The sequence below is a fragment of the Hippopotamus amphibius genome, chromosome 4 (assembly GCF_030028045.1).
Source record: "Hippopotamus amphibius kiboko isolate mHipAmp2 chromosome 4, mHipAmp2.hap2, whole genome shotgun sequence".
In the NCBI taxonomy this organism is placed as follows: domain Eukaryota; kingdom Metazoa; phylum Chordata; class Mammalia; order Artiodactyla; family Hippopotamidae; genus Hippopotamus; species Hippopotamus amphibius.
The window spans coordinates 84,432,852-84,459,603 of record NC_080189.1 but is presented as its reverse complement, the minus strand read 5'-3'; the positions used below and the strand labels follow the sequence as shown (position 1 = coordinate 84,459,603).

Here is a 26,752-nt window from a genome sequence, read left to right as displayed (position 1 = left end):
TGACCAAGGTAAAGCTTCACTGAAAACAGTATCTCTTATACATTGCAAAGTAATTTGACAATGTGTAGCAAGATCTATCCTAAGACCAGTTAAACCTGTATATTAAGAAAAAAAAATCTTAAACATGGGTGTGGGGGGGGGAGGGGAGCTTTGTGGATAATTCATTGCAGCACTACTTATGGCAAAATGAAAAGAATCCAAAAAACTAACAGCAAAAAACCAATTAAATACTGTATTATGATTTTTCCCAATCTGAGTTCTTGATTGGCAAACGTTGAAAACCAACGATAATTTATGAAGCAAAAAGTGAATTTACGAAAAGGATATCTGATAGCACTGAAAACTGAAGAAACAACTGGAGAAAATGTACCCAAGGACAATTATGCATCTGGAGGTATACCCATGATCACACCTCAGTGACACTCAGGTAAGGATGCTCATGCAGGCCCTGATGGATCCTCTCTATCATCCTGTTAATTTCCAACCATCTCTGCATCTTGTGTCCCTTTCTCATGACTCAACATCCCTGATAAAAGTGTCCAATTGGCTGAGCCTTTTCATGTGCCCTGGCTGCCAGGGAGGGAGAAGAGAGTATGTGTGCCTGCCTCGGGCTTTGATGGTTGGAGGGGAATTTTATCTCCACCAATCTTTGGACTCTTCCAAAGTAGGAAGGATTTTGCTGCCAGGCATCAAAGAATTACAAATTTCCTTTCTAGCCCACCTCTTTGACTTCCTAATTTCATAATACATTCTTCATTCCATCTTTTCTTCAAAAACAAAAACAAATGTTTCCACCAAACACAATGTTGCATTCACTTAGCCATCTGAAAGCACATCCCATGTCTTCAGGGGAGCCAATCCGAGGTCCCATCACTGACGCGGTGTATCCGGCTCTCAGGCTTTGTCTCCAGCTGAACTCTGCTCCTTTTCTACTTCTGTTACAAGTCTGTCTTGATGTACTGAAATCATAATCAAAATGACAAAGTTCACCACCAACATATGCTAAGCACAGAACAGCCGCGGGGAAAGAGAGATTAAAAAGTTAAATATATTTTCTATTTTGTAATAAAAACATAAGTACCTATACAATATCACACATTGAGAAACACAGATTGAGGGTGCAGACTTCTGTAACTGCTCAAGAAGCTGTAGTTGGGATTTCTGATCTTTATAAAAAACATAAGTACCTATACAATATCACACATTGAGAAACACAGATTGAGGGTGCAGACTTCTGTAACTACTCAAGAAGCTGTAGTTGGGATTTCTGATCTTTATATTCTATCTTCGGCAAACATCTCTTTGCCAGGTGGAATGACCCAAACATTCTTTCCTGAGGATTCTGAGCCTTGGACAGTCCTGCATGAATGGAGGAGACTGCTCTTCCATTTTTCCCTGGGACATGGCAGGACCAGACTGTCCAGATTCTAGCCACTGTGCACCAGCAGCTGTTTTTCCCTTTAAAAATCAAATCAATTACCCCAGTCAAAATTATAATTCCGTGCCCACCCCCGTTTTTTTTGGTCTTTTTTATTCTTTAGCATGAGAAGCCTGAAAAACTGGGAATTGGTACGTATTCCAATCAACAGAACAAATGTTGTGTCATCAAGTGAAAACACTTCCTTAGAGACTAGAGTCCAAAGTCATAGGCACAGGAAGTAAAATTTTGCCTGTGAGTCATTTAGATATAATTGTGAGCAGCATTACACATATTGCTACTCTTGCTTTTAGATCCCTGTATTCTGCCTATGCGTGCTTCATCGACTTCCCTGGTAGAAGGCATGGCTCTGCCTCCCATCTAAGAAAGGTAATTTGATGTAAGTAGCCAAAAATGAAGAATTAAATAAGTATGTAAAGTGCCTATATGTGATAGTCAACATAATATGATTAGAAGATACATTTTAATTCTTCCTGTAAAATCCACGCATCCATTTCCTTTTCCTCTATTATAATTATTCTAATAGTTTCCTAAATTTGAGTTGCGTAAGCGCTACATCAACTACCCAGCCCTGGGAGGTCTGTTGATGTGTGAGAGACCAACATAGAGAAGGTTAGACGGAATGCTGACATCTCAGGGCAGGTGTTGAGGTAAGGGTAGGAGCCAGGAGCCAAGGTCTTTGGGAGTAGTGACCAGGCTGGTAGAGACTGAGACTAGAAGATTCAATAGCGGGGGCAGGCAGATTGGATCTAAAATGCTGAATATGGAAGGCAGAGCAAGATGCTGGACCGTGGGTTGCGGAAGGCGCACAGGATGTGGGTGGGCCAGTGAGTGTGAGGAAACCCTGTTATCAGACACCAGCTAGAGATATTTGCAACTCATCTATGATCAGGGAAATCATTAGAAAAATTATTATGGATATCAGGAGACAACTGATGATGAGATAGCCAGTGTGGTCCGTTTAGGAAACGATTCTCTGTCTTCTCCTAAATTAGAAACCAATCCCAGGTGCAGGGCGGCTCAGGGCCAGTAGGTGAGTGCAATTAGCCAAGGCACCAAGGGGGCAAAATGAAGTGAAGGGAAGCCGAAAGTAGATCCTGGCAAGGACAAATGAGCCTGATGGGGCACAGGCTAGAAAGTGCTGTCTGATATCCCGCTTCTTTCTGTTAAGAGAACTCCTCCATGGTTTAACCAGGCACAGGGCTGCCTACTTAGAATATATTTCTCAACTTCCCTTGCAGTGCAGTGTGACCATGGGACCCATTCTGACCAACAGGATGTTTGTGAGAGTGTTGTGTGTGACTTCAAGGACACAACCTTAAAAGGAAACTGTTTAGAAACAGACTCACAGACACAGAGAAAAACTTATGGTTACCAAGGGGAAAGGGAGGAGAGGGAGGGATAAACTGGGAGTTTAGGATTAACAGATACAAACTACTGTATATAAAATAAATCAACAGCAAGGACCTACTGTATAGCACAGAGAACTACACTCAACATCTTGTAATAACCTATAATGTAAAAGAATCTGAAAAAGAATATGTATGTATAACCGAATCACTCTGATGTACACCTGAAACTAACACAACATTATAAATCAACTATACTTCAATTTTTTAAAAAAGGGAAGCTGTTTGTCTCTGTGGTAGGTAGAATAATGGCCCCCAAAAGATGTCCGTGTCCTCGTCTCTATAACCTGTAAGAATACGTTATATTACAGGGTGAACAGAAATTAGGATTACAGGTGCAATTAAGGTGCTAATCCACTAATCAGCTGATCTTGACACAGCCTGGATTGCGCAGGTGGGCCCAATGTAATTATGAAGGTTCATAAACGTGGAAGGAGGCAGAAGAGAGAGAGAGAGAGACGCCAGCCTGGGAAGGTCTTGGCTGATGCTGGTAGTTTTGAAGTTGGAGGAAGAGGACCCTAGAAGCTGGAAAAAGCAAGGAAAGGGCTTCTCCTCTGCTGGTTCCAGAAAAGAACACAACCGTGTGACACCTTGACTTTAGCCCAGGGAGACCTGTGTCAGACTTTGAGCCAAGAGAACTGTAAGGTACAGTCGTGTTGTTTTAAGGCCTGTGTGTGTTGTGATTGGTTACAGCAGCCATAGGAAACGAGTACACCTTCCGTTTGTTTTTTTTGCCCTTCAGTTGGGCCAGAATATGGTGAGTCAGATGTAACCATGTAGATAAGGATAACCCTGGTGAAACAAGGAACTGTTGCCAAAGATGTGGACAGGGAGGAGGGAAGCCATAAAGGACAGCATCCCAGATCCAGCACCAGGCAGGGGGCTCTTGCCACCGTTAGACAGGATTGAGGAGAGAGGATGAAAACTACAGACTGAAGATGGAGTGCGTAGGCGAGGCACTCAACAGGACCTGTAGGGACTTCCCTGGTGGTCCAGTGGTTAGGACTTGGTGCTTTCACTACGGTGACCCAGGTTCAATCGCTGATCAGGAAACTAAGTGTTGGGGCCAAAACTGAGAGTTGGGGCCAAAAAAACCCCCACAGAAAACAAAAACCAGCACCTGTGATCTCTGGTTGAGGGATGCAGCTGTGACCGCCCTGCAGAGGGTCTTGGGACATAAACACCCTGCAGTCATGTTCGGCCCCCTGCCCCCAGTCTAATCTCTTGCTAGTGCTTCCTATTAGCTAAACCAAGGGACTGGGTTGATGTGCCCAGGTAGCTCCGCCTCCTGGGGCACAGAGAGGGGGCAAGTCCATCTGGAGAGGTGCAATGACCTTGTGGATTAAAGCTGTCTGTGCCTCACTCCCCTGGGTTACCTGCCAGCTTAAACTTGTATGTGATAGAAAAGCAAACCCCTCCCACTTATGGCACTATGATTTTGGTCTCTGTTGAAACAGCTGAACCACATCCTTATTAATATCTTTGCGGTGCTAATGGGACTCCAAACCCTCTCCAGACTGCTACAACAGTCCCCTCTCTGCCCTGTATTGTGGAGACAGAGGACCAAGGGTCAGGTGATATATGCAAATCCTGGTTTGTCCCCTACACGACCGTAGGCAATTCAGTGTCTCTGAATCTCAAGTCCTCATTTCCTTCAGCTGTAAAATGCCAATAAATAGACCTGGCCTACCTCCCAGGATCACAGAGCCAATTCACGTGAAAGGCTTTGAGAAGAGTGAGGTGTTAGTGAAATCCTTTAAGACATAATTACTGTCACATTGTGTGTGTTACATCTGCATTTCCCTTCCGCCATTGCTCCTGTAGTGTTGTCCTCCTTGAAATCCCAATTGTTCTGTCTCCATCAAACCTGACCTTGTCTTAAGGGAAAGCTCACTTTATGCTGAAGGCCCCTCTCTCTAGCCTGGTTCAAAGCCCTTTCGCAGAAGCTCTCTTTTCTGTTGCCAATTGGCTGATAAAACCTTACCTGTCTAACCAGATAGTAAGTTCCATGAAGACACAGAGTATGTCTTCAGCCACTTCTATGTCCCTTATAGAACTCGGCACAATGCAGAACACACTAAATATTTGTTCCCTTAGATATTAGTTCCATAAATTGCCTTCAGAGTGTTGCAAGGCAGGCATTCTTTGGACCACGGCTCAATTAGAAGTTTTTCAACCATAATAAATCATCTCACCACATGGATCAACTCTCTAAACATGTATTTGAGCATAATTCAAATATTTACTTACATATTTGGAGGAAAAAATGTCACATGGGAATAGAACATGTAAGACAAAAGAAATCCTCTTCTGCATCTCTCCCACCCTCAATAAGTAACCCACTCCAGAGCAGCTGATGAAAATTCTCTTTTCTCTGGAAACTCCTCCACCACTAAAAACTGCAAGTCAAGCTCACGCAGCTTTTCCCTCTCTTGTGTTCCCTCCTCTTGCCTCTCAGATCTGGTCTTTGCTTTGCACTTAGTCACGGTCCTTTCCCCCTACCATGTATGTGTGTTTACAAGACTGTTGACATTTTCCAAGTCACAGAGCATAAATGAGGGTGAGCTACTCCCAAATGAAGGTCATGACCTCACAGGCAGGCGACAGCGCACTTCCCAGGCAGAGCCCACTCAGCCAGGGTGAAGGACAGCCTCTCCTTTTCACTCAGTTAGGCTTTGTCTAGAAAAAGCGATTGCATTAAGTGACTAAGCATAAAACACTAAAGGACACATTTGAAAACCTAATTTTATAAATTGTAAATATATAAAGGTTTATATATTTATGTATACTTCAAGATACATGCAAAAGTTATACAAATGCAACTAGACTTGGTAGGTTCTCAGTAATCCTTAGTCATTAAACAAATTAGTTTAATCAAACCATCCTGTGTACCAACCGCCCCCACTACCTCCCCCCCACCCTCCCCCCCATACACACATACATGCCATTCTTCTTCCCCCCTTGCCACACCTCCCCCAAAACAAGCTTGAATAGAACTTTTTTTTTTCAATGCACTTCATGCTTGTAACTAAAAGTTCTTTCCAAGCCCTGATTCCAGTGCTTCAGAAAAGTGAACAATTTTTAAACTTTGACCAAACTTCTAACAGGCTTTTTCCATTGTAAACTTCAAGGCTGTTAGTAAGGAGCTGCCTGCTTACAACTTATCAGAAGATAGTCCCCTGTTTCTTCTTTCATGTTTCCTGCCCTCAGCCCCGTTTCTTGTGAGAGTGGAAGGAGGATTCTTTTTTCCCTCTCCAACATAAAGCTGCCAAAGCAGACTTTCTCTTAACACCCACTCATCCATCAGCACCTAGGTTCTTCTCTTCTGGGGAATAACTTGAACCTACGTATACTCTTTTTTAAAAATTTGAAGTGTAGTTGATTTTACAGTGTTTCAGGTGTACAGCAGTGATTCAGTTTTACATATATATATTCTTTTTCAGATTGTTTTCCATTATAGGTTATTACAAGATATTGAGTAGAGTTCCCTGTGCTATACAGTAGGTCCTTGTTGTTGATCTATTTTATATATAGTGGTGTGTATCTGTTAATCCCAAATTCTTAATTTATCCCTTGCCCCTTTACTATTTGGCAACAAGAAGTTTTTCTATGTCTGTGAGGCTATTTCTATTTTGTAAGTTCATTTGAACCTACATATAATCTTTAATTGCCAACTGAATGAACTCTGTTACACGAAGCAGCTTTCCACAATCTATATTAAATACATTAATGAGAACGTATAGGGTTTTTGAACAGAAATGTAAGGTGTTTTCTTCATGGTCATGGAATTTTTGACTTTTTTTTTTTAACAGTCAAGTGTTTGATTTCCAACGATATCTGACCTAGTACCACATGCAACCATAGTTCTGATGACTAGCACCAAAGGCTAGGGATAGATAGCTGGTTGCATTTTATCTTATATTCACTAGGTGGTAATAGATAAAGGATACTGCATTTTAAAGCTCTCTCTAGTCACCCCAAGTTGGCACCAAGAATTAAAATCTAATCTGTAGTACTGGTACTTTCTTACAATGAAGACTTTGAAATATTTAGCCCATAAAACGTTCACAGTAGTGTAAAAACAACAACAACAAAACACAAACCAAAACCCAAAACAATAAAATCTACCAGTGGAAGAGATTACCTCTGATGGGATAAGATTTAAAATGACTGTCAAAGGTACTAGATGCAGCTGGGCAAATGCTTAGACATTAACTGCAGGCATCTCCAGAGCTCTCACACGCAATATGCTCCCTGACCCTGCCTCTTACTCAGGAAAGAGGTTTAAGAAATTGAAAATCCAAGAGATTTAAAGAATTGCCTAGTCCCATCACCTCATTTTCTGAAGAGTGCTGAAGTTAACTTAGCCAGGGTCACACAGCTAGTTGGCAGAAATGCCAAGGCAGGTGTGATAGGAAATATATCCCTCTCTCTCATCCTCTTTTTCAAGACCGCTTGCTCTTTTAACTGGTTTTAGCCTCTGCTTAATGGACCATCAAATCCAGCAAAACCATTATCTTAAAATTACTAACCCATTTCTTTACATAAGTGGCTTGTCTTTGAAGTTAAATATTTTTCACTTTAATATTTCACAGAAAGTCTTTCTGCTTGAAAAAAAAAAAGTCAAAGTAGCTAACCAAATAGAAATACTATATCCTTAATGCTAGTGAACAAAAATATATACTGTTTTGCAACTAGTATGTCTTTTGAGAATAGCCAGCTCCATGAGCATATCATTGTAGTTGTTAAACACATTCAATTGAATTATTTTCAGTCCTTTCCATGTAGTTAAAAAAAATAGGACTACTATATAATAAAGTCCTTTTTTTTAGTCCTAAAAAAAAGGACTTTATTATATCTAAAATTTATTACAATATATATTTAACAAATTCATTTGATCATGTAGGAAAAGAAAATAAACCTAAGTGGACTTGTTTGGGAGCATTAGTTTTATGTGATAAAAAAAAATTTCTAGGACTCTGTAATAACCAAACAGCCATCCAGATTATGACCTCTGTGAAAGTGAATATCTAAATTAATCCGTATTTTCTTTTTATTGACATATAGTTGATATACAGTGTTGTGTTAATTACCGCTGCACAGCAAAGTGATTCCGTTATACATATATATACGTTCTTCTTTTATTTTTTCCATTATGGTTGATCATAGGACATTTAAAAAAAAATTTTATATTTGGCTGTGTTGTGCAGGCTTTCTCTAATTGCAGCAAGCGGGGGCTCTTCTTCGTTGTGGAGCGCAGACCTCTCATTGCAGAGGCTTCTCTTGTGGAGCACGGGCTCTAGGCACAGAGGCTTCAGTAGCTGTGGCTCATGGGCTTAGTTGCTCTGCGGCATGTGGGATCTTCCCGGACCAGGGATCAAACCTATGTCCCCTGCATTGGCAGGAGGGTTCTTAACCACTGCGCCACCAGGGAAGTCCCTATCATATGACATTTAATATAGTTCCCTGTGCTATACAGTAGGACCTTGTTGTTTATCCATTCTGTATATAAAATCTTATATTGCTAACCCCAACCTCCCTCTCCATCCCTCCCCCAACACCCCTCATTTGGCAAACAGTCTGTTCTCTGCGTGATTCTCTTTCTGTTTCATAGATAGATTCATTTGTGTCATATTTTAGATTTCACATATAATTGGTATCACATATTTTTTGTCTATCTCTTTCTGATTTTCATCACTTAGTATGATCATCTCTAGTTGCTGCTGCAAATAGCATTATTTCATTCTTTTTTATGGCTGAGTAGTATTCCATTGCATATATATGTACCACATCTTATGTATCTATTCCTCTGATGATGGCCATTTAGGTTGTCTCCATGTTGTGGCAATTGTGAATACTGCTGCTATGAACATAGGGGTTCATGTATCACTTTGGATTAGAGTTTTGTCTGAATATATGCCCAGGAGTGGGGTTGCTGGATCATATGGCAACTCTTATTTTTAGTTTTCTGAGGAACCTCCATACTATTTTCCATAGTGGCTGCACCAACTTACATTCCCACCAATGGTGTAGGAGGGTTGCCTTTTCTCCACACCCTCTCCAGCATTTGTTATTTGTAGACTTTTCAATGATGGCCATTCTGACTGGTGTGAGATGGTACCTCACTGTACTTTTGATTTGCATTTCTCTAATAGTTAGTGATGTTGAGCATCTTTTCACATGCCTACTAGAAATGTGTATGTCTTCTTTGGAGAAATGTTTATTTAGGTCTTCTATTTTTCAATTGGGTTGTTTGGTTTTTTTGTTCTTGAGCTGTATGAGCTTTTTGTGTGTTTTAGAAATTAAGCCCTTGTCGGTTGCATCGTTTGCAAATACTTTCTCTTATTCTGTAGGCTGTCTTTGTTTTGTTTATGGTTTCCTTTGCTATGCAAAAGCTTGTAAGTTTGATTAGGTCTCATTTGTTTATTTTTGTTTTTATTTCTATAGCCTTGGGAGACTGACCTAAGTAAACACTGGTACAACTTATGTCAGAGAATGTTTTGCCTATTTTCTCTTCTAGGAGTTTTATGGTGTCATGTCTTAAGTCTGTAAGCCATTTTGAGTTCATTTTTTTTGTATGGTGTGAGGGTGTGTTCTAAATTCATTGATCTACATGCAGCTGTCCAAATGTCCCAACACCACTTGCTGAAGAGAGTGTCATTTTCCCATTGTATATTCTTGCCTCCTTTGTCGAAGATTGACTGTAGGTGTGTGGGTTTTCATAGGCTCTCTGTCCTGTTCCTCTGATTCATATATCTGTTTTTGTGCCAACACCACACTGTTTTTATTACTGTAGCTTTGTAGTATTGTCTGAAGTCTAGGAGAGTTATGCCTCCTGCTTTGTTCTTTTTCTTCAGTATTGCTTTGGAAATTCTGGTTCTTTTATGGTTCCATATAAATTTTAGGATTATTTGTTCTAGTTCTGTGAAAAATATCATGGGTGGGGCTTCCTAGGTGGCGCAGTGGTTGAGAGCCTGCCTGCCAATGCAGAGGTCACGGGTTCGATCCCAGCTCCAGGAAGATCCCACATGCCGCGGAGCAACTAAGCCCGTGTGCCAAAAAAAAAAAAAAAAAATATCATGGGTGACTTGATAGGGATTGCATTAAATCTGTAGATTGCTTCAGGTAGTATGGCTGTTTAAAAATATTAATTCTTCCAATCCAAGGGCATGGGATAGCTTTCCATTTCTTTAAATCACCCTTAATTTCCTTTATTAGTGTCTTACAGTTCTCAATGTTTAAGTCTTTCACCTCCTTGATCAGGTTTATTCCTAAATATTTTATTTTGGGAGGTGCAATTTTTAAAGGTATTTTTTCTTTTTACATTCCCCCCCCCCTTTTTTTTTTAAAGAAATTTATCTGTTTATTTATTTATTGGCTGCCTTGGGTCTTCATTGCTGCACAAGGTCTTTCTCTAGTTGCAGAGAGTGGGGCTACCCTTCATTGTGGTGTGTGGGCTCCTCATTGAGGTGGCTTCTCTTGTTGCAGAGCATGGGCTCCAGGCACATGGGCTTCAGTAGTTGCGGCACATGGGCTCAGTCGTTGTGACTTGCAGGCTCTAGGGCTCAGGCTCAATAGTTGTGGTGCACAGGCTTAGTTGCTCCACAGCATGTAGGATCTTCCTGGAGCAGGGATTGAATCCATGTTCCCTGCATTGGCAGGCAGATTCTTAACCACTGTGCCACCTAGGAAGTCCTACATTCCCTTTCTGATATTTCACTGTTGGTGTAAAGAAATGCAACCAATTTCTCTGTGTTAATCTTGTATCCTGCTACCTTGCTGAATTTGTTTATCAGTTCTAGTAGTTTTTGTGTAAAGTCTTTAGAATTTTCTATATCTAGAATCATGTTATCTGCATATAAGGACAATTTTACCTCTTCACTTCTGATTTGGATACTTTTTATTTCCTTTTTTTCTCTAGTTGCTGTGACTAGGACTTTCAATACTATGTTGAATAGAAGAGGGGAGAGTGGACATCCTTGTCTTCCTCCAGATTTTAGTGGGAGGGCTTTCAGCTTTTCATCATTGAGTATTATATTGGTTGTGGGTTTGTCATAAATAGCTTTTTTCCTCCCTCAATGCCCACTTTGGTAAGAACTTTTATCATGAATCATGAATTTTGTCAAATGCGTTTTCTGCATCTGTTGAGATGATCATGTGGTTTTTGTCATTTTGCTTTTGTGATGTATTACATTGATTTTGTGTATGTTGAAGCATCTCTGTGAATTTGGGATGAATCACACTTGGTCATGGTGTATGATCTTTTTTATGGGTTGAATAAGTTTGAGAAGGATTGGTATAAGTTCTTCTTTGTATCTTTGGTAGCATTTGCCTGTGAAGCCATTTGGTCCTGGTCTTTTTTGTAGGGAGTTTTTAAATTTCAGATTCTGTTTCACCCCTAGTGATCAGTCTGTTCAAATTATTTCTTCTTGATTCAGTTTTGGTGGGCTGTATGTTTCTGGAAAGTTGTCCATTTCTTCTGGGGTAGTCAAATTTGTTGGCATATGATTGTTCATAGTATTCTGTTTGGTTTTTTGTATTTCTACAGTATTGGTTATGTATTCTTTTTCATTTCTTATTTTACTTGGGTTCTCTGTTTTCTTGGTGATCCTGGCCCAAGATTTGTTAATTGTGTTTACCCTTTCAAAGAACCAGCTCTTGGTTTTGATTTTTTTTTTCTATTTTTTTAATCTCTATTTTACTTATTTCCTCTCTGATCTGTATTTCCTTCCTTCTGCTGACTTTAGGGGTTTTTTTTCTTCTTTTTCTAATTCTTTTGGGTGGTAGGTTATGTTTATTTGAGATTTTTCTTGTTTTTGAGGAAGGCCTTTATCACTATGAACTTTCCTCTAAGAAGTGCTTTTGCTGCATCCCATGGATTTTTTATGGTTGTGTTTTCATTGTCATTTGTCTCAAGGTATTTTTTAATATCCTCTTTGATTTCATTGTTGACCCATTGGTTTTTTAGTAGCATTTTGTTTAGTCCATGTAATCATTTTTTTTCTCATTTCTTTTTTTGTGGTTGATTTCTAGTTTCTTGCCCTTGTGGTCAGAAAAATGCTTGAGATCATTTCTGTACTCTTAAATTTGTTGAGGCTTGTTTTGTGCCCTAGCACATGACCAGTCATCAAGAATGATCCATGTGCACTTGAAAAGAATGTGTTTTCTGGATGGAATGTCCTGAAAATATCAATTATGTCTAACTGTTCTATTGTATCATTTTGAATCTTTGTTGCCTTATTGATTCTGTCTGGAAGATCTGTCCATTGATGTGAGTGGAATGTTAAAATCTCCTACTATTATTGTATTCCCATCAATTTCTTCCTTTGTGTCTGCTAGTATTTGTTTTATGTATTTGGGTGCTCCTATATTAGGTACATGTACGTTGATAAGTATAAAATCCTTTTCTTATATTGACCCTTTTATTAGATAGTGTCCTTTTTCTGTATGGCCTTTGTTTTAAAGTCTATTTTGCCTGATATGAGTACTTCAACCCCTGCTTTCTTGTCATTTACATTAGCATGAAATATGTTTTTCCATCCCTTCACTTTCAATCTATGTGTGTCCTTTACCCTAAGGTCTTGTAGGCGGCATATTGTAGGCTCTTGTTTTAATCCAATCTGTGACTTTGTCTTTTGATTGGAGTATTCAGTATATTGACACTTAACGTAATTATTGATATGTATCATTTTAAACCTTGTTTTCCCATCTATTTTATTATATTTCTTCTTTGTCCCTTTTTGTTTTTTCATTTTTGTTTTGATTTTATTTTATATTATACTTATGTTATCTTTTTGGTTTTTGTGAATCTATTGTAAGTTTTTAATTTATGGTTATCCTGTTATTCATGTGTGTTAACCCCTTCCTATCTCTACTTGCATTCAACTGGTAGTCATATAGACTCAAACACATTCTAGGGGAAAAAAATCTACATTGTCTTACTCTCCTCCACCACATTTTATGATTTTGATGTCCTCTTTTACATCTTCATAGTTATTCTTTTACTATTCAATAGCTTTTTTTCTTGATTCTCAGTTAATTGAACCTATTAAAGTTATCACCATACTGTGAACATTCTTAAAGGAAGTAGAAATGGAAGTTAAATGGACCCTGAAAAATCTAGCAACCAAACTAGTGTTTGAGGATTCCAGGAATTTGTACCATGGGAAGAAGCTCAAATCTTGGAGAAGCTGTATAAACACTCCATATCTAAAGATAAACACTTTGGATCTTATGACCTACAGGTTTAGCTTTGTGTTGGCCATTGCTGCGGTATGACTCATCTAGGGAAGGCAAAATATGAATGGGAAAAACCAAATATTCAGGATTAAGGAAACAATTGCTTTCATTTGGAAAGAGGAAGCATAACATTTCTTATGAATAAATGTAGAAGTCAATCTATTTAGATATGACTGGTACATTTTTAAGTCACAATTTTTTTTTAAATCCCAGTTCTGTTCTTCAACTTTCTAGATCACCATCATACACGCTAAACAGCAGACAGAGAAAAATGTGTATACTAAATTTTCTCCTTAAACTCAATTTTCTTTCAACGTACTTTGGGAGGCACATTTAATACATAGACAATCTTAAAGATTTACACTTTGACAAACACATATCTGTAAGAAAATTCAACTTTTAACTGTGAACACAGTTTATTATATTTTGATTAGAATACAGGAGCAGAGGAAGTGGTTAAAAAGTTAGTCGTGGCTGCTGTAACATTGCATTCAAACCCAAATAGACCATGACACTTGCTACTGAACTCAAACTCAAGTTTCTCTGGAGTACCTGCATATTTTAAGGGATACCTTCAAAGCTGATTTGTTTTCCCTCAGTCCCTGCTGGCCAGAAGACGGACCCTTTTCTTAGAGATGTGGAAATTGTCCAATATCTCCATCTAGGTTGCAAAGTCTATTAAGATGACCTTCACTTCTAAACATAAAGAGTCACTCTTTTATGCAACCGCAGTAATGCAGCTACTGGAAACTATCTTAATTTTGAATTTTTTAGAACAAGGGCTATACATGTTCGTTGTGGAAAAAAAGAGGAAAACTATCATTTAATATTTGTGGCTGAATACACAGATGATTCCAAGTGATACCTCTTTTTAATCTCAAGAAATAAAAGATACATATACTTTTTTCATAATTGGAGCCTACTTTTTCCTTTAGTTATAGAAATAGTTCCCATGTTTTTAGGCAACTGAGTATTCCATTCCATTAGGGTCTAGCAAGGTTAGTTAACTAATCCCCTAGTGAGGACCATTTAGGTTATTTCCAGTTTTTCCCTTGTTACAAACAGCAGTGTAAACATCTATATGCTTCATTTGACATTTTCCTGAAGTTGACTTGGTGTATATATTAAATTTTAATACATATTTCAGATTGTCCTCCAGAAAAATACAATTTTACCTTCCCCATAATCACTTATACTAGTGCTCTCATGAGCTTGATTACAGATAAAACTTGGGAACAATGACTTAACCATATCATCACCACCTTGCAGCTTCACACGATTGTGAAAGTCCAGTCACTTCTTGGTCATCCTCATGTAGGTTTACACTCTCCACATAACAGTACAGAACAAATTTATGTTGAGTTAGTACTGTATATTGATTGATCTTCATGTATCTAATTCAGAGCAAACTGTTCACTCATATATTTCCCACTGGATAAAATGAAACATACTATATGCTCTTTTAAAGTACTAATGTGTATTACATATGACTCATTCTGGCTAAAGAACTACCCGGGAATGACTTCTCCCCAGAAAGCACAATGGGCATAGTGCCAGGTATTTATTGAATAAATGCACCCTACAAATACCTGATGGAGTCTGTACTCAGTGCTGGGGAAATCAGGAAGCTCTTGAAGGCACTTGAAATTCAGCACACACAAAATCTGTTCAGGCACTAACCATTTATTTCCTTAATACTCATTATACACCTACAATGTGCTCTGTGCTGTGCTGGTGTTGGGGGTACAGCAGTGCGTGGGAGAGAGAGTGTGCATGATCTCATGTGTGACACATCTGTTCTAGAACAATCTAGAAAGTGCTTCTCCCATAGGCCTATGTCCAAGTATTGTACCTGGGTAGTGGGATTGAGAAGCTTCCACAGGTGAGATATCGTCAGAGGTAGACTTTGAACATAAGTAAAAGCTGCCTTGGCAGAGAAGAGGGAGAGGCATTCCAGGCAGAAGGAACAGGATACGCCAAAATAAAGGGTCTGGGTTTGGGGAATGTGAGTATATGGAGGCTTAGTGGGGGTGGGAGACTGATATGCTGAGAATGCAGAGATGAGAGCGATTGTATGGGAGCCGGATTACAAAGAGCCTGTATACTGTGCTAAGGCACCCAAACTTTTTAAAAGAATTGTATTGAAGTATTTTTGGTTTACATGTTAATTCCTGCTATACAGCACTGATTCAGTTATATGTATATGTTTACATATATATATATATATTCTTTTTCATATTCTTTTCCATTATGGTTTATTATAGGATACTGAACAGAGTTCCCTGTGCTGTACAGTAGGACCTTGTTTATCCATTCTCTGTATACTAATTTGCATCTGCTAATCCCAAACTCCAAATTAAGGAACCTAAACTTTGTATTCCTTTTACAGATAAGGAAACTGAGGCACACAGAAATGTGACTTACATGGTCCTAACTTAAGAGCCTTGTAATGTTATCCCATAAACTCTTTAGTGACTAGAAACAATGAATTAATTCTATAGGCCTTTGAATTTATATTTCAAGATAAGAACCCTGACTTAGTCAACATTTATAGCACACTTCATTCAAAATATAACATTTTATACTTCAAAAAAGACTTTTGGTTAGGTTTTTTGTTTTTAATTATACCAGTTGTAGACAAATAGTCTCCTTACTTAAAAAAAAAAAAAAGTTAAAATGTCACAGATAATGCAGAAGTTCCCTGAGAAATCATACAGTCTTAGAGGTTGATAGCAGCATTTTATTAGCCATCTTGAAAACGGCAAACACATGATACAACTTCTTTGTCTGGCAAACAGCCCAATATGTGAGACAGCACCTAATCCTGGAGTGGGACCTAGTGCTGACTTGTCTCTGATGTGATAAAAACGCAGCCACTGTGCTCTGGGTGGGCTGGCCTTCATAAATCTGGTTAGCAGCGTTGGCAGCGGCAGCACACCAGCCACAGTGAGATAAATGCTCTCTTTCCAGAAGAGCAGGCTTATTGCTTTAGAGGAACTGCAGTCATGGCGTCAATGCTTCTAGAAAGCCAAGGGCATTATGGTTGGGGGAGACGAGGCAAGACTGAAGCTCTTTGAGAGTGGACATGGCTTTTACTAGCATTTCCATCACTCCTGAGATGTGCTCAGAGCAAAGATCCCATTTTCCCAGGGTAGAAATGCTGGATTGAGAACTAGGAACTGTTTCTAGTACAAGCCATGAATATGAGTGGGACCTTTAACTTGCTAATTAAATCCAGTTTCCTGGATCACCCTGTGTAACAATTAACAACCTGGAACTATGAGGTAGGTTTGCAGCCAGAGAGTAGATTAGACTATCACTTCAAGCTTCTGGTACAAAGATATTGCCTGAACCTTGCTAGGTTCAAAATATAGGTTAAAGAAGAAGCACCTTTTCATTCAATAAGCATTTACTAAGGACCCACTAAGTGCCAAGTACGGGAGCTCATGGGGAGATGTTGCAAGGACTTCAGAGATTCACCAGGAGCTGAACTTGACCTTTCAAATGGAGAAAGACAGAATCTGGATTTTTTTTTTTAATTGGATTTTTTAAAAAGAGTAAAGAAGGATTTAAAAAATCAAAATATTGTAATACAGAAATGCCTCCCTCTGGCTAGTGCTGAATTTCAGCATCCTTAAAAAGCTGAGGAAAGGACTTCCCTGGTGGTGCAGTGGTTAAGAGTCTGCCTGCCAATGCAGGGCATATGGGTTCCATCCCTGGTCTGGGAAGATTCCACATTCTGTGGAGCAACTAACCCTGTGTTCCACAACTACTGAGCCTGCACTCTAGAGCCCACGAGCCACAACTACTGCAGCCAACGCGCCTAGAGCCTGTGCTCTGCAACAAGAGAAGCCCAGGCACCACAGCCAGGAGTAGCCCCCATCACCGCAACTAGAGAAAGCCCATGTGCAGCAACAAAGACACAGTGCAGCCAAAAATAAATAAATAAATTTAAAAACAAAAAACAAAAAACCTGAGGAATTAACACCACCAGCTGAAAAAGGTTTTTAAGATGATCTTAAAATATGATTTTAGGTGGATTGCGATAAGAGAGGAACTTCCTTTAATTAAGGAGTTTTTCCAAAACTTAGTTTTTTCCAAAACACTCATCCACCACTGAGTGTTAGTTGCCTACTCAATTTGACATTGGTGACTTTCAATAAACATTCAAGAAAGAAAAAGCAGTCTTAATAACTTCAAATTTTAGATGCCTGTGTATATTTGTCTAAGTATCTTATATATAAAATGTCAAGTAATTTTTAAAATATTTTAATTCTATTGGAGTATAGTTGATTTACAATGTTTTAGTTTCAGATGAACAGCAAAGTGATTCAGTCATACATATACATGTATTCATTCTTTGTCAGATTCTTTTCTCATGTAGGTTATCACAGAATATTGGGTAGAGTTCCCTGTGTTATACTGTAGGTCCTTGTTGGTTATCTATCATATATAGTAGTGTGCATGTGTTCATCCCAAGATCCTCATTTATCCCTATCACCCGCCCCCAAGTATTTCTATAGTTAATAGTTGTAGTCATTTCTTAAATTTCCAATTACACAAATAAAAATGTTTGAATGTAACTACTATAGGTGACAAAAGCTGATCAGAGAAACAAAAGCCTTTGCTTTTGAAGGCCTTAAATCTTACCTGTGAATTGGCAGGTATTGGTATTTTTTAAATTCTCACTGCCCTTCTTTAGGGCACTCATGAATGAAGGTAAAGATAGGATATGCAAGAAAAATGAAACTTGGGCTCATGACTAGTATTCAAGTCTTAAGGTGTTTAACTGACGTCATTCAAGCCAATCCTGCTATAAATCTGATTTTTTAAGATTTTTTTTTTTGATGTGGACCAATTTTAAAGTCTTCATTGAATTTGTTATAATATTACTTATGTTTTATGTTTTTGGTTTTTTTGCCTTGAGGCATGTGGGATCTTAGCTCCCTGACCAGGGATGGAACCTGCCTCCACTGCAGTGGAAGGTGAAGTCTTAACCACTGGACCACCAGCGAAGTCCTTGCAAGTCTGATTTAAGGAAAAGAAAAATTAAGTGCTTTCTTGAGGCTCTTTAGCCTTACCTCAGACATTAATCTCTCCTACTCACTTTTAAATGAGGTTAGCAACCAGACCTTAAAATCCGCAAACAAAATGTAAACAGTGAACTGAGAGAGCTTGCCCTCCAGGGTGTTTCTGTGGCATTCTTGTTAAATATAGATTAAAAGATTTAAAAACCTTGGAATTCATGGGCACAGATAGGCACTTTGTTTCTACCCATCTGCTATTGGATCTAAAGTATCATTTTGCTACTTACTGGGAGGTGAAATGCAATACGTGTGTAGCCTTGCAGAAAACCTGTGAAGAGTGTGGATGAGGCCTTCTTAAACCTATTTTAGTGACTATCTTAAAACACTTACACATTAATTTCACTTCTGACATGTCTTTTGAGTTACTGAAGAATAGATGACTATTTTTAAGACCATATTGATAAAGACCTGCCTGAACCAGTCAGAATAAACTAGGTTATGCTGCAGTTAAAACAAAAAGACAAAAATCTCCCAAATCTCAGGCTAAAAACAGCAATGGTTTATAACTCTCTTACACTATATATCCAGAAAAATTTATTGGCTAAGATAATACCTGGTGGCTTCAGGCATAGCTGTATCAAGATACTCCACGGTGGTCCTTAAGGATTTGTCCTATTGTTTCCCTTAGTTCTATTTTCCTCTGTGTTGGCCCCAGTCTCAAGCAGCCTCTATTAGTTCCAGGCAGACATTCATATAACTCCAAGTCCAGGTGGAGAGGTATTCTTCTCTCCCATGAAAATCCCAGTAATTCCCGCAAAAATCCCAGAAGTCACCCTAACTGGAAATCTTGAGTTGTATACCTATCTCTGAACCCATTACTGGGAAGAGGGAAATGGAAATGTATTGATGAGACTGGAGCCCATGGAGGGATGAGCCCCAACCAATGATGTGGGCTGAAAATGTGAAAGGACTAGTCACCTCAAATCTAGGTGCTGTTACCTGATAAAGGGGTATGTGTGTGTATATATATATATATATATATATTTTAAACTAATTAATTTATGGGCTGTGTTGGGTCTTCCCTGCTGCACATGGGCCTTCTCTAGTTGTGGTGGGCAGAGGGAGGAGGGGTCTACTCTTTGTTGTGGTGTGTGGGCTTCTCATTGCAGTGGCTTCTCTTGTTGCAAAGCACAGGCTTTAGGTGCATGGGCCTAGTTGCTCTGTGGCATGTGGGATCTTCCCAGGCCAGGGCTTGAAACCATGTCTCCTGCATTGGCAGGCAGATTTTTAACCACTGCCCCACCAGGGAAGTCCTTGATAAAGGTCTATTAATGCAAGCTCCAACAGCAGTTTCTATTGTATGGTCCTAGACTGAAAATGCCTTACTCAAGCCCTAATGGTTTCCATCACAGTAATGACCCCATGTGCTCTTTCAATGGTTATAAGTAAGGGTTATTCAATTTTAGTTATTTATCCAACATTAGATATTAAGTATGTATAATACACCAGAAACTCTGCCGCCTTATGGGATTCCACTAAATATATAGTCCTCACCCTCACAGAGCTCCCGGGGGGTGGGGGGTTGGAGGAGCAAGGACACTTAAAACTACAAATTACTATCCTGCATATTAAAAAAGAAGTATATAGAAAGTACTATGACTTTTTGTCCTGAAGTTTACTGGTCATTGAACTTACTCTTCTAGATGAATTCTGAAGCTTGCAAAGTACACTTAAATCTAATTTTTCAAAACAGCAAAAACCTAGTATTTTCCATGAGAACAGTGTTATGTAAGTAGCCAGGCTTTAGGACCTAACCATCAAAGTCTAGAATATGAGGTCTTTGTTGTTTCACTGTCAACCCCGGATTTAAAATGAGACACATAGGTGGCATTCTGAGATGATGAAGGTGATCTTAAAAGCATGTTTTGGATTTTTTTCGAACAAAAACACTTCAGGGAGACAACTGTCACACATTCTTTTGAGATGGAACAGCCAACAGCTGGCAATCCCATCGGCCATTCAGAATGCTGCAGAACTCTCCAGTGAAGACTGCCTTACGCTGAAGCACGTAGGGCCAGGTAAGTACAGGTATGGAACAAGAGGCTCCTGTCAGCAGGTGTAAAGTGTTGACAGGCTTCACTAGCAAAAGGGATTCCTTCCTCCTAAACTTGTAACATCTTCAGAAATCAGAGGAAGTTGTATGAAATGTGACAGAGAGGAAGAATTTGTGCAGGAGTGAAATTGGGAAGCCTTGATAAAGTGAACTTAAGTCTGGTGATGATAGGCTTTTGTCTTGGACTGGAAATTTGTTGGGCGAAAGTAGACATTTAAGATTTAGGAAGGTTTTTAGAATGTGGAGACAAGTCTTGATTTACTTTGGTTCCAGAAGCATTTATTGAGCACCTAAGACGTGCCCCATGTCACATGAGACAATGTTTATGCACAAAGGAATGTTACACGACACTGGTATTTGTCTCACTGTCTATTGGGGAGATAAGGGGATAAACAAATAGTTACAGGATTAGGTCATGTATGATGTAACAGGCTTTTACAAGGGGCCAGTAGACAGGGTTGGGGGTGGAGAAGAGGAAGAGGAGGGAGTCATGTTTAAGTAGAAGCATCAAAGGTAAGTGGTAGCTCACTAAGCTGATGAAGTCAAGGAGGGTCCATGCAGCAGGGAAATGAAGCTATAATATAAGGAGTATGTCTAGGGAACTTCAGGAGGCTAACATGGGCAGAGGGAAACCATTGAAAGCTTTTGAACAAAGGAGTGATGTGATCAAAGTTGTGCCTCTGAAAAATCCTTCTGGCAACGGTATAGAGGGTTAGGCTGGACAAGGGAAGAGTTTGGCAGTAGGAACACCAGTCAGGAGGCTCCTGCAGGCTTTCAGACCAGACATGAGGAGAGACTGAACTAAGGGCGATGAGGCTGGAGAGATGGGGACATGACAGCTAGTTTCTACTAGAGTAGAAATGATGGGACCTGATAAAGGGAGAAGGTGGAGGAGAGGGAAACGTCCAGCATGATTTCCAGGCTGAGCTGGCTTCAAGCGTATGTGATCTATGCAGCCTCGCAGGGCCTCCCACTCAGAAGGTTCCCAGGCTTGGTTCAACACTCTACTGGCACCATCTTGAAATCATTGATAATTTTTGAACAAGGGGTCCCATGTGCTCATTTTCCTTCTGTACTGGGTGCTGTGAATCATATGGTCTGTCCTGTTCCCAAGTTTTTGCATTCAGCTAAGGGGGGGTCATGGTACTCGTACCGGCAACTGGAAACAGAAGAGGTGGGTGGAGGGATGAGTGAAGTTTTGCAGGCCATGAGCCTATGGGTCATCAAAGTAGTGATGTTCAACAGGCTGTTAGACACTGGACATGAATCCCAAGGTACATGCTAGAATTATCGATGTGGGGAACACCAAGGTCAGGTGTGTAGAGCAGAAAGAGGCTGGAAACGGAACCTTCGGGAGCACTCCTGTGTAAGGGAGCAGAGAAAGGAGAGAGAAATGGGAGGGTGGGGGAGGAGTCAGAGTCCTGTGGGAAATTTTAGAGGGAATTATGTCCTGGAAGCCAAGGAAAAGTCTCAAGAAGGGAGGAATCATGGGGAACACATGCCACAAAGTGGTCACATAGGGAGACTGTCCATTGCATTGGCAATTAGAGGGTCAGTGGTCGTTACTGAGACCAATGGTGGAGATGGAAGCCACATTCTGGATGGAGGAGAAACGAGGAAGAAACAAAGTGAGTGCAGACTCTCCTTTCAAGAACCTTGTGCTGTGAAGTCAAAGGGAGGAAAAGAGTAGAGGGTGTGGAGAATACAGCTTTTTGATTTTTTTTTTCCTCTTAGGATGGGGGAATTGAGCAGGTTTGTATGTGTGAGAGCATTCCTCTCAGGAGGTGAGAGAGGGGCACATTTTCCAGGGTGGAAGTACAAAAAACAAAGGTGGGAATGGAGATGGACACATTCATAGATGGAATGGTCAGAATATATGCATGCAAAAACAAACAAAACCCCACAAATCTAATTTTTTCAGTAATGGTAAGTTTACTACTGAAAATGAAGTGGTAAGGTGCACAGAGGGCTATAAGAAAGAGAGTGCTGAAGGTGGTTGCCCTCTGGGAGAGGACACTGACCAGGAACAGATAAAACTGCTAAGTAGCAGGGAGGGCTCAGCTGCTGTGAGAGCAGAGGCCAGACTCCCAAAAGAGGCAGAACTGAATGATGTCTGCAATTTATTACAGTTTTTCATCCATACAAACAACTTTGACCCAGGGTATCAAAAGTTGCACAAAGGGAGAAGACATTTGCCTATGAATCTTTTATAAGTTCTGAAGACCCTCCATCACAATATTAGACACTTGCAAGGGCACCTGCTTTCTGGGTGTTCAGGGCTGCCCAGAGAGCACCATGGATCCTGAGCCTCAGGTAGAGGCAAAAATATGCAGAGACGGAGCAGCAGGGCAAGTGCTGATTTGGTGAATAATTAATGTATCACCCAGACCTAAGGCGCCCGCCTCCCTCAGTGGAAAGGATGTAGATAAACTCACAAAGCAGCTTACTCTATGGTCTAATGATTAAACTTCCCTGGGCCCTAGTTCATTGCAGCTAAGTTAAAAGCTAACCAGCTGGCCACTTAAACCCTTATCCCTGTGGTGATTAATTAGAAAACATCTCCTGACTGGACTGACAGCTAAGTATACTCCCCTTATTCCAGGCAGCACTTTTGCCCAGAGGACTCCAGAAAGCTCAAACTCTGATGCCAGCCATTGCTTAAGGGGCTAGTTCACAGAAGGGCTGGCACACTACCAACCTCTCTTCCTTCTCCAACCCCTAGGATATGAGTGAGCGTGTATTTACCCCTTATTTAACCAGACAGGTCACACGCAGTGCTGCTGGAGACCCGACATGGCCCTCTCGCCCACCTCGCCATTTGTACAGCATGGAATTCCTCTCTAGAATTTGCGAGGTTGTGCTTTGTGGAGATTGTGGAGAAGTGCGTCTCAGGAGAGCCCTCCAGTTTCTTGGCTGAGTTGACCCTATCATGGTGAGATGGGAAAAAGCGTCACTACCTATAGTGTCGTTCGAGAAATTAGCTGAATTCCAGCCATACGTCTGGATTTGGGTGAAAAGTAGATTTCAAAAAAAAAACAGAAATTGATGGGTAATTCAATGCTGTGGCCACTTGGGTGGCAGGCCCTCCAGGCAGGTCCCGAGTTGGTGCGCAAAGGCAGCGGAGCGAAGAGCACTTTCCTTCCTTGGAATGAAGACATCCGATGTCGCGCCCAGCCCGAGCTCAGCAACAGAGGGGGCTTCCCTGCTTTCTCAGGAACAAACCTGCCTGGTCGACCCTCTCTCTAGGAGGGTTAACCGGCCCTGCCCCAGAGCTCAGTGCGAGAGTTTACAGCCTTGGGCACCTCTCCGTGACTCACTCCTTACACATGTAAATGCACGAGCGCGCGGTCGGTCCCGACCAGCCCTCTCGTCCGGCGATCCCAACACTTACCCCCGGGACCAGCCCGAACACCTCCCGCACCCGGCGGCCGCCCCGCAGCCCCGCGGAGTCCGCAGATGTGGTCTTAAAACAAAAGAGGCGCCGCGGGAGGGTGGGACCCGGCCCTCACCTCCTCCCCGCCAAGTCGGGGCCGCGGGTTGCCCGCCCCCTCTGCCCCGGCTCCCCGTGTGCGCATGAGCAGAGGCGCCACCCTCGGTTCCTCCCAGGGCGAAACTTTCTAATTCCCTTCTTTGGGCTCCGGGGCTGCCAGGAGCCGGGAGAGCGCTCGCCCCGCCGGGTGAGGAGAACAAAGTGGCGGAGCGATTTTTTCCCCTCCCCACCCTCCCACCCCCTGCTTCCGTGGGAGCGGCAGGAAATGCGAGGGCCCCTCTCCTCTCTCTGAACATTTGCCTTTTTTTCTCTCCACCTCTCCAGAAAGGAAGACGGGGAGAAAGAGCCGGCGGCTCGGCGGCCGTGTCCTCCCCTCCTCCGCTGTGTCCCCTAGGCTGCGGGGACTGGACATGGGGCGGCTCCAGGTGTTCGCGTTCAGTTTCTTAGGTAATTTCCAGGAAACGGTTGGGGAAGGGGGTGGGCTCGGACGTGGGGAAAGAATAAATCAAGCTATTGGACCCAGCTTCGGGGGACCCTGGGGGATCGGGAGAGGGACCGGGTGGAAATTCTGCGCTGGGATTAAACGCCAGCGCCCTTGGTGGTGGCCGGGGACGGCGCGCGAGGATCGCCGGTGACTGCATCCCAGGGGGCTGTGCCAAGAGCTCCGGGTGCTCCCGCGGCCGCCACTCTGGGCTTTGCATCTCCGGCCCTTTCTCGATGGGTCTGTCCATCACTGGGGTCAGGTTTCATGGGGTGGCGGGCACCCCAGGAGCCCATTTGCCGGGAAAGTGCCCCGAGCTGAGCGCAGGGTTCGTCCTGGGATCAGATTGGGGCCATGTGGCTTTAATTAACCATCGCTGTTTGCCCCCCCCCCCCCCCATGGCGCCAGAAACAGCTGGGCCGGGAGCTTCCCTGGAATGACGAATTGGTGAAGCCAATCCAAAGCCGCAGGGACTGTCCACTCGCCCCTCGCTTGGCAAAGTGGCGTCCCCCACGAGCCCCACCATCCCCCATACCCCGGCGAAGCGCCCGCCACCTCCGAGCGTGCACACACATGCGCGCGCGCGCCCCCACGGTCACAGATTTCTGTGCACACACTCTTGCTGTCACGCCGAGTATACACGGGCTGCCGCGTGCACGCGGGCTCACAGACACACACGTGCGCGCGTGCAGCTGTGCGGAGTTTGGCCACCAGCCTCCCTGCGCACAGGTCAGGCACGTCGAAGGGGCCGGTGCTGCTTCCCGGGACAGAACACGGTGGGTGCGAGTGTGGGCAGGTTTCTCGGGAGTGATGCTCTTGGCTGCTGGACAAACCTGGCATATCTGTTTCTTTCTGAATCCTCCTCTCCATGTCCTGCCTTCCTGGCCTCGTTCATCTCTCCATTGTGTCTCTTTTCTGTGTGTCCTGCTTTTTTTTCCCTGAATCTACTCTGTCCCCGTCCCTGCTTATTCCCTTTGCCGGGCCCGCTCCCCGCTTGTGCCCTACCGTGTCGCCTTCCCCGTCCACAGCTCTGTGCGGAGCCCGAGTGAGCGCTCAAGAGCCCGAGTTCAGCTACGGCTGCGCAGAGGGCAGCTGCTACCCGGCCACAGGCGACCTTCTCATCGGCCGAGCACAGAAGCTCTCGGTGACCTCTACCTGCGGGCTGCACAAACCGGAGCCTTACTGTATCGTCAGCCACCTCCAGGTGAGGGCGGAGAGATGGCTCCAGGGCTCTGCTTGCGCCTCCTCCAGTCCAGACTGAAGGGGAAGGCCCAGGGGACTCCGCATCCTGCTAGCTATCCAGATAGGAAGCGCGGGCAGCCAGGGAGGTCCCGGGATTAGGCTGGTAGCTCACCCTTTTGCCCCATCTCAGTTTGCACAGTTGTATCCGCCAAACATTTCCTGCCGCTGCTGTTGCCGACACAATCTGTATGGAAAGGCAGTGCTGCAGACAGACCTGGCCCCTCCCTGACCCGGGGCCTCCAAAAGCCCCGTGTCTCTTTTTTTTTGGTTTATTTTGTTTTTTAATCTTTCCTGTCTGGAAATGTATATAAAAGGTGGTTTATCCTCTTCTTTTTTTATATACTGAGTGGTGATCTTAGGTTTTTCCCAAATCTTTCACTTGGTTAAAGGGTATTCCAGCACTGACAGACGCCTTGCGAGGTCACTCCAGTCCTGGAGAAAAACGCTCCAATGTTTTTCTCTCCTCATTTGGTGCTGTTCCCATCTACCTCCATTAGCTATCAGGATCAGATGCTTGCTTTTTCGAAATGCCCTGGTTGCCATGGTACCCTGATAGACGAGGACCAAAATGAAATTTCAGAGTGTTATCTGTTTCTAAAAGTAGACCCAGATCCTAGATTTCAAAAGTCACGTTTTTAATAAAACTAATTTTAAAAGAAGACACAAAGCATAAATGATAGAATCAAAGTCACTCTCCTTGATTATGAAAAGGGAGGCTGCTCTTTCCTCTAAAGCAAGTGGAAGGGGTTTGTTTCCAGTGCTGGGCAAGTTCCAAGCCAGTTGCTCTAAATTTGGTCACTGCACCCACCTGTAGACCTGCCTGCCCTTTGGGAGTGGGACAGAATATCATGTGGTTTGCATGCAGGTGCTTTCAAATGGAATCACTTTTACAAAGCAGAAAGAGAGCCCATTCTGAAGACCTGATAAATTAAACCAAAGGAATGTGGTAAAGTGGATTCCACTTATTTGCTTCCAGGTTTATACAGAGATGTCTAGACTGCTTCCTCCTGATTAGAAGGGAGGCTATAATTAAACTTTTTTTCAGTTCTGGTAATTGTTCTCCAGTATTAGTTTCCTTGGCTACAAGTTAATGCAGGCAGTTAATGTTACTTTTCTAATATCAGCATGTAAATTTTACCTAAAACATTATGCTAACATTTACCTCGAGGCCAGGACATCCTGTAAATAAATCACCAGATCCTGAAACGAGCTTTGACCAGAATGAGAATTAGACTATTTGTCTTAAAAGCAAGTAGAGTCAGACTCTGGTTTACGTGATTAGCCATGAAATTGTGGAGCACTCTTCACAGATA

General features: G+C 42.1%; 1 protein-coding gene and 1 long non-coding RNA gene across 2 annotated transcripts in view; both read left to right on the top strand.

Moving 5' to 3' along the window:
• Nucleotides 1-161: 161 nt before the first annotated feature.
• LOC130850882 (uncharacterized) lies at nucleotides 162-23,152 on the top strand. The gene is made up of 4 exons (XR_009053038.1): nucleotides 162-427; nucleotides 1,732-1,807; nucleotides 20,069-20,191; nucleotides 22,987-23,152. It is a non-coding gene; the product is annotated as an uncharacterized LOC130850882 (long non-coding RNA).
• A 557-nt stretch (nucleotides 23,153-23,709) lies between these two features.
• Nucleotides 23,710-26,752, top strand: part of LAMB1 (laminin subunit beta 1) — a 73,294-nt gene continuing 70,251 nt past the window's right edge. Inside the window, exons 1-3 of the mRNA XM_057730310.1 lie at nucleotides 23,710-23,903; nucleotides 24,041-24,163; nucleotides 25,226-25,401. Coding sequence (XP_057586293.1) covers nucleotides 24,127-24,163; nucleotides 25,226-25,401 — 213 coding nt within the window. The 5' untranslated portion in view covers nucleotides 23,710-23,903; nucleotides 24,041-24,126. The remainder of the gene's footprint in view (nucleotides 23,904-24,040; nucleotides 24,164-25,225; nucleotides 25,402-26,752) is intronic.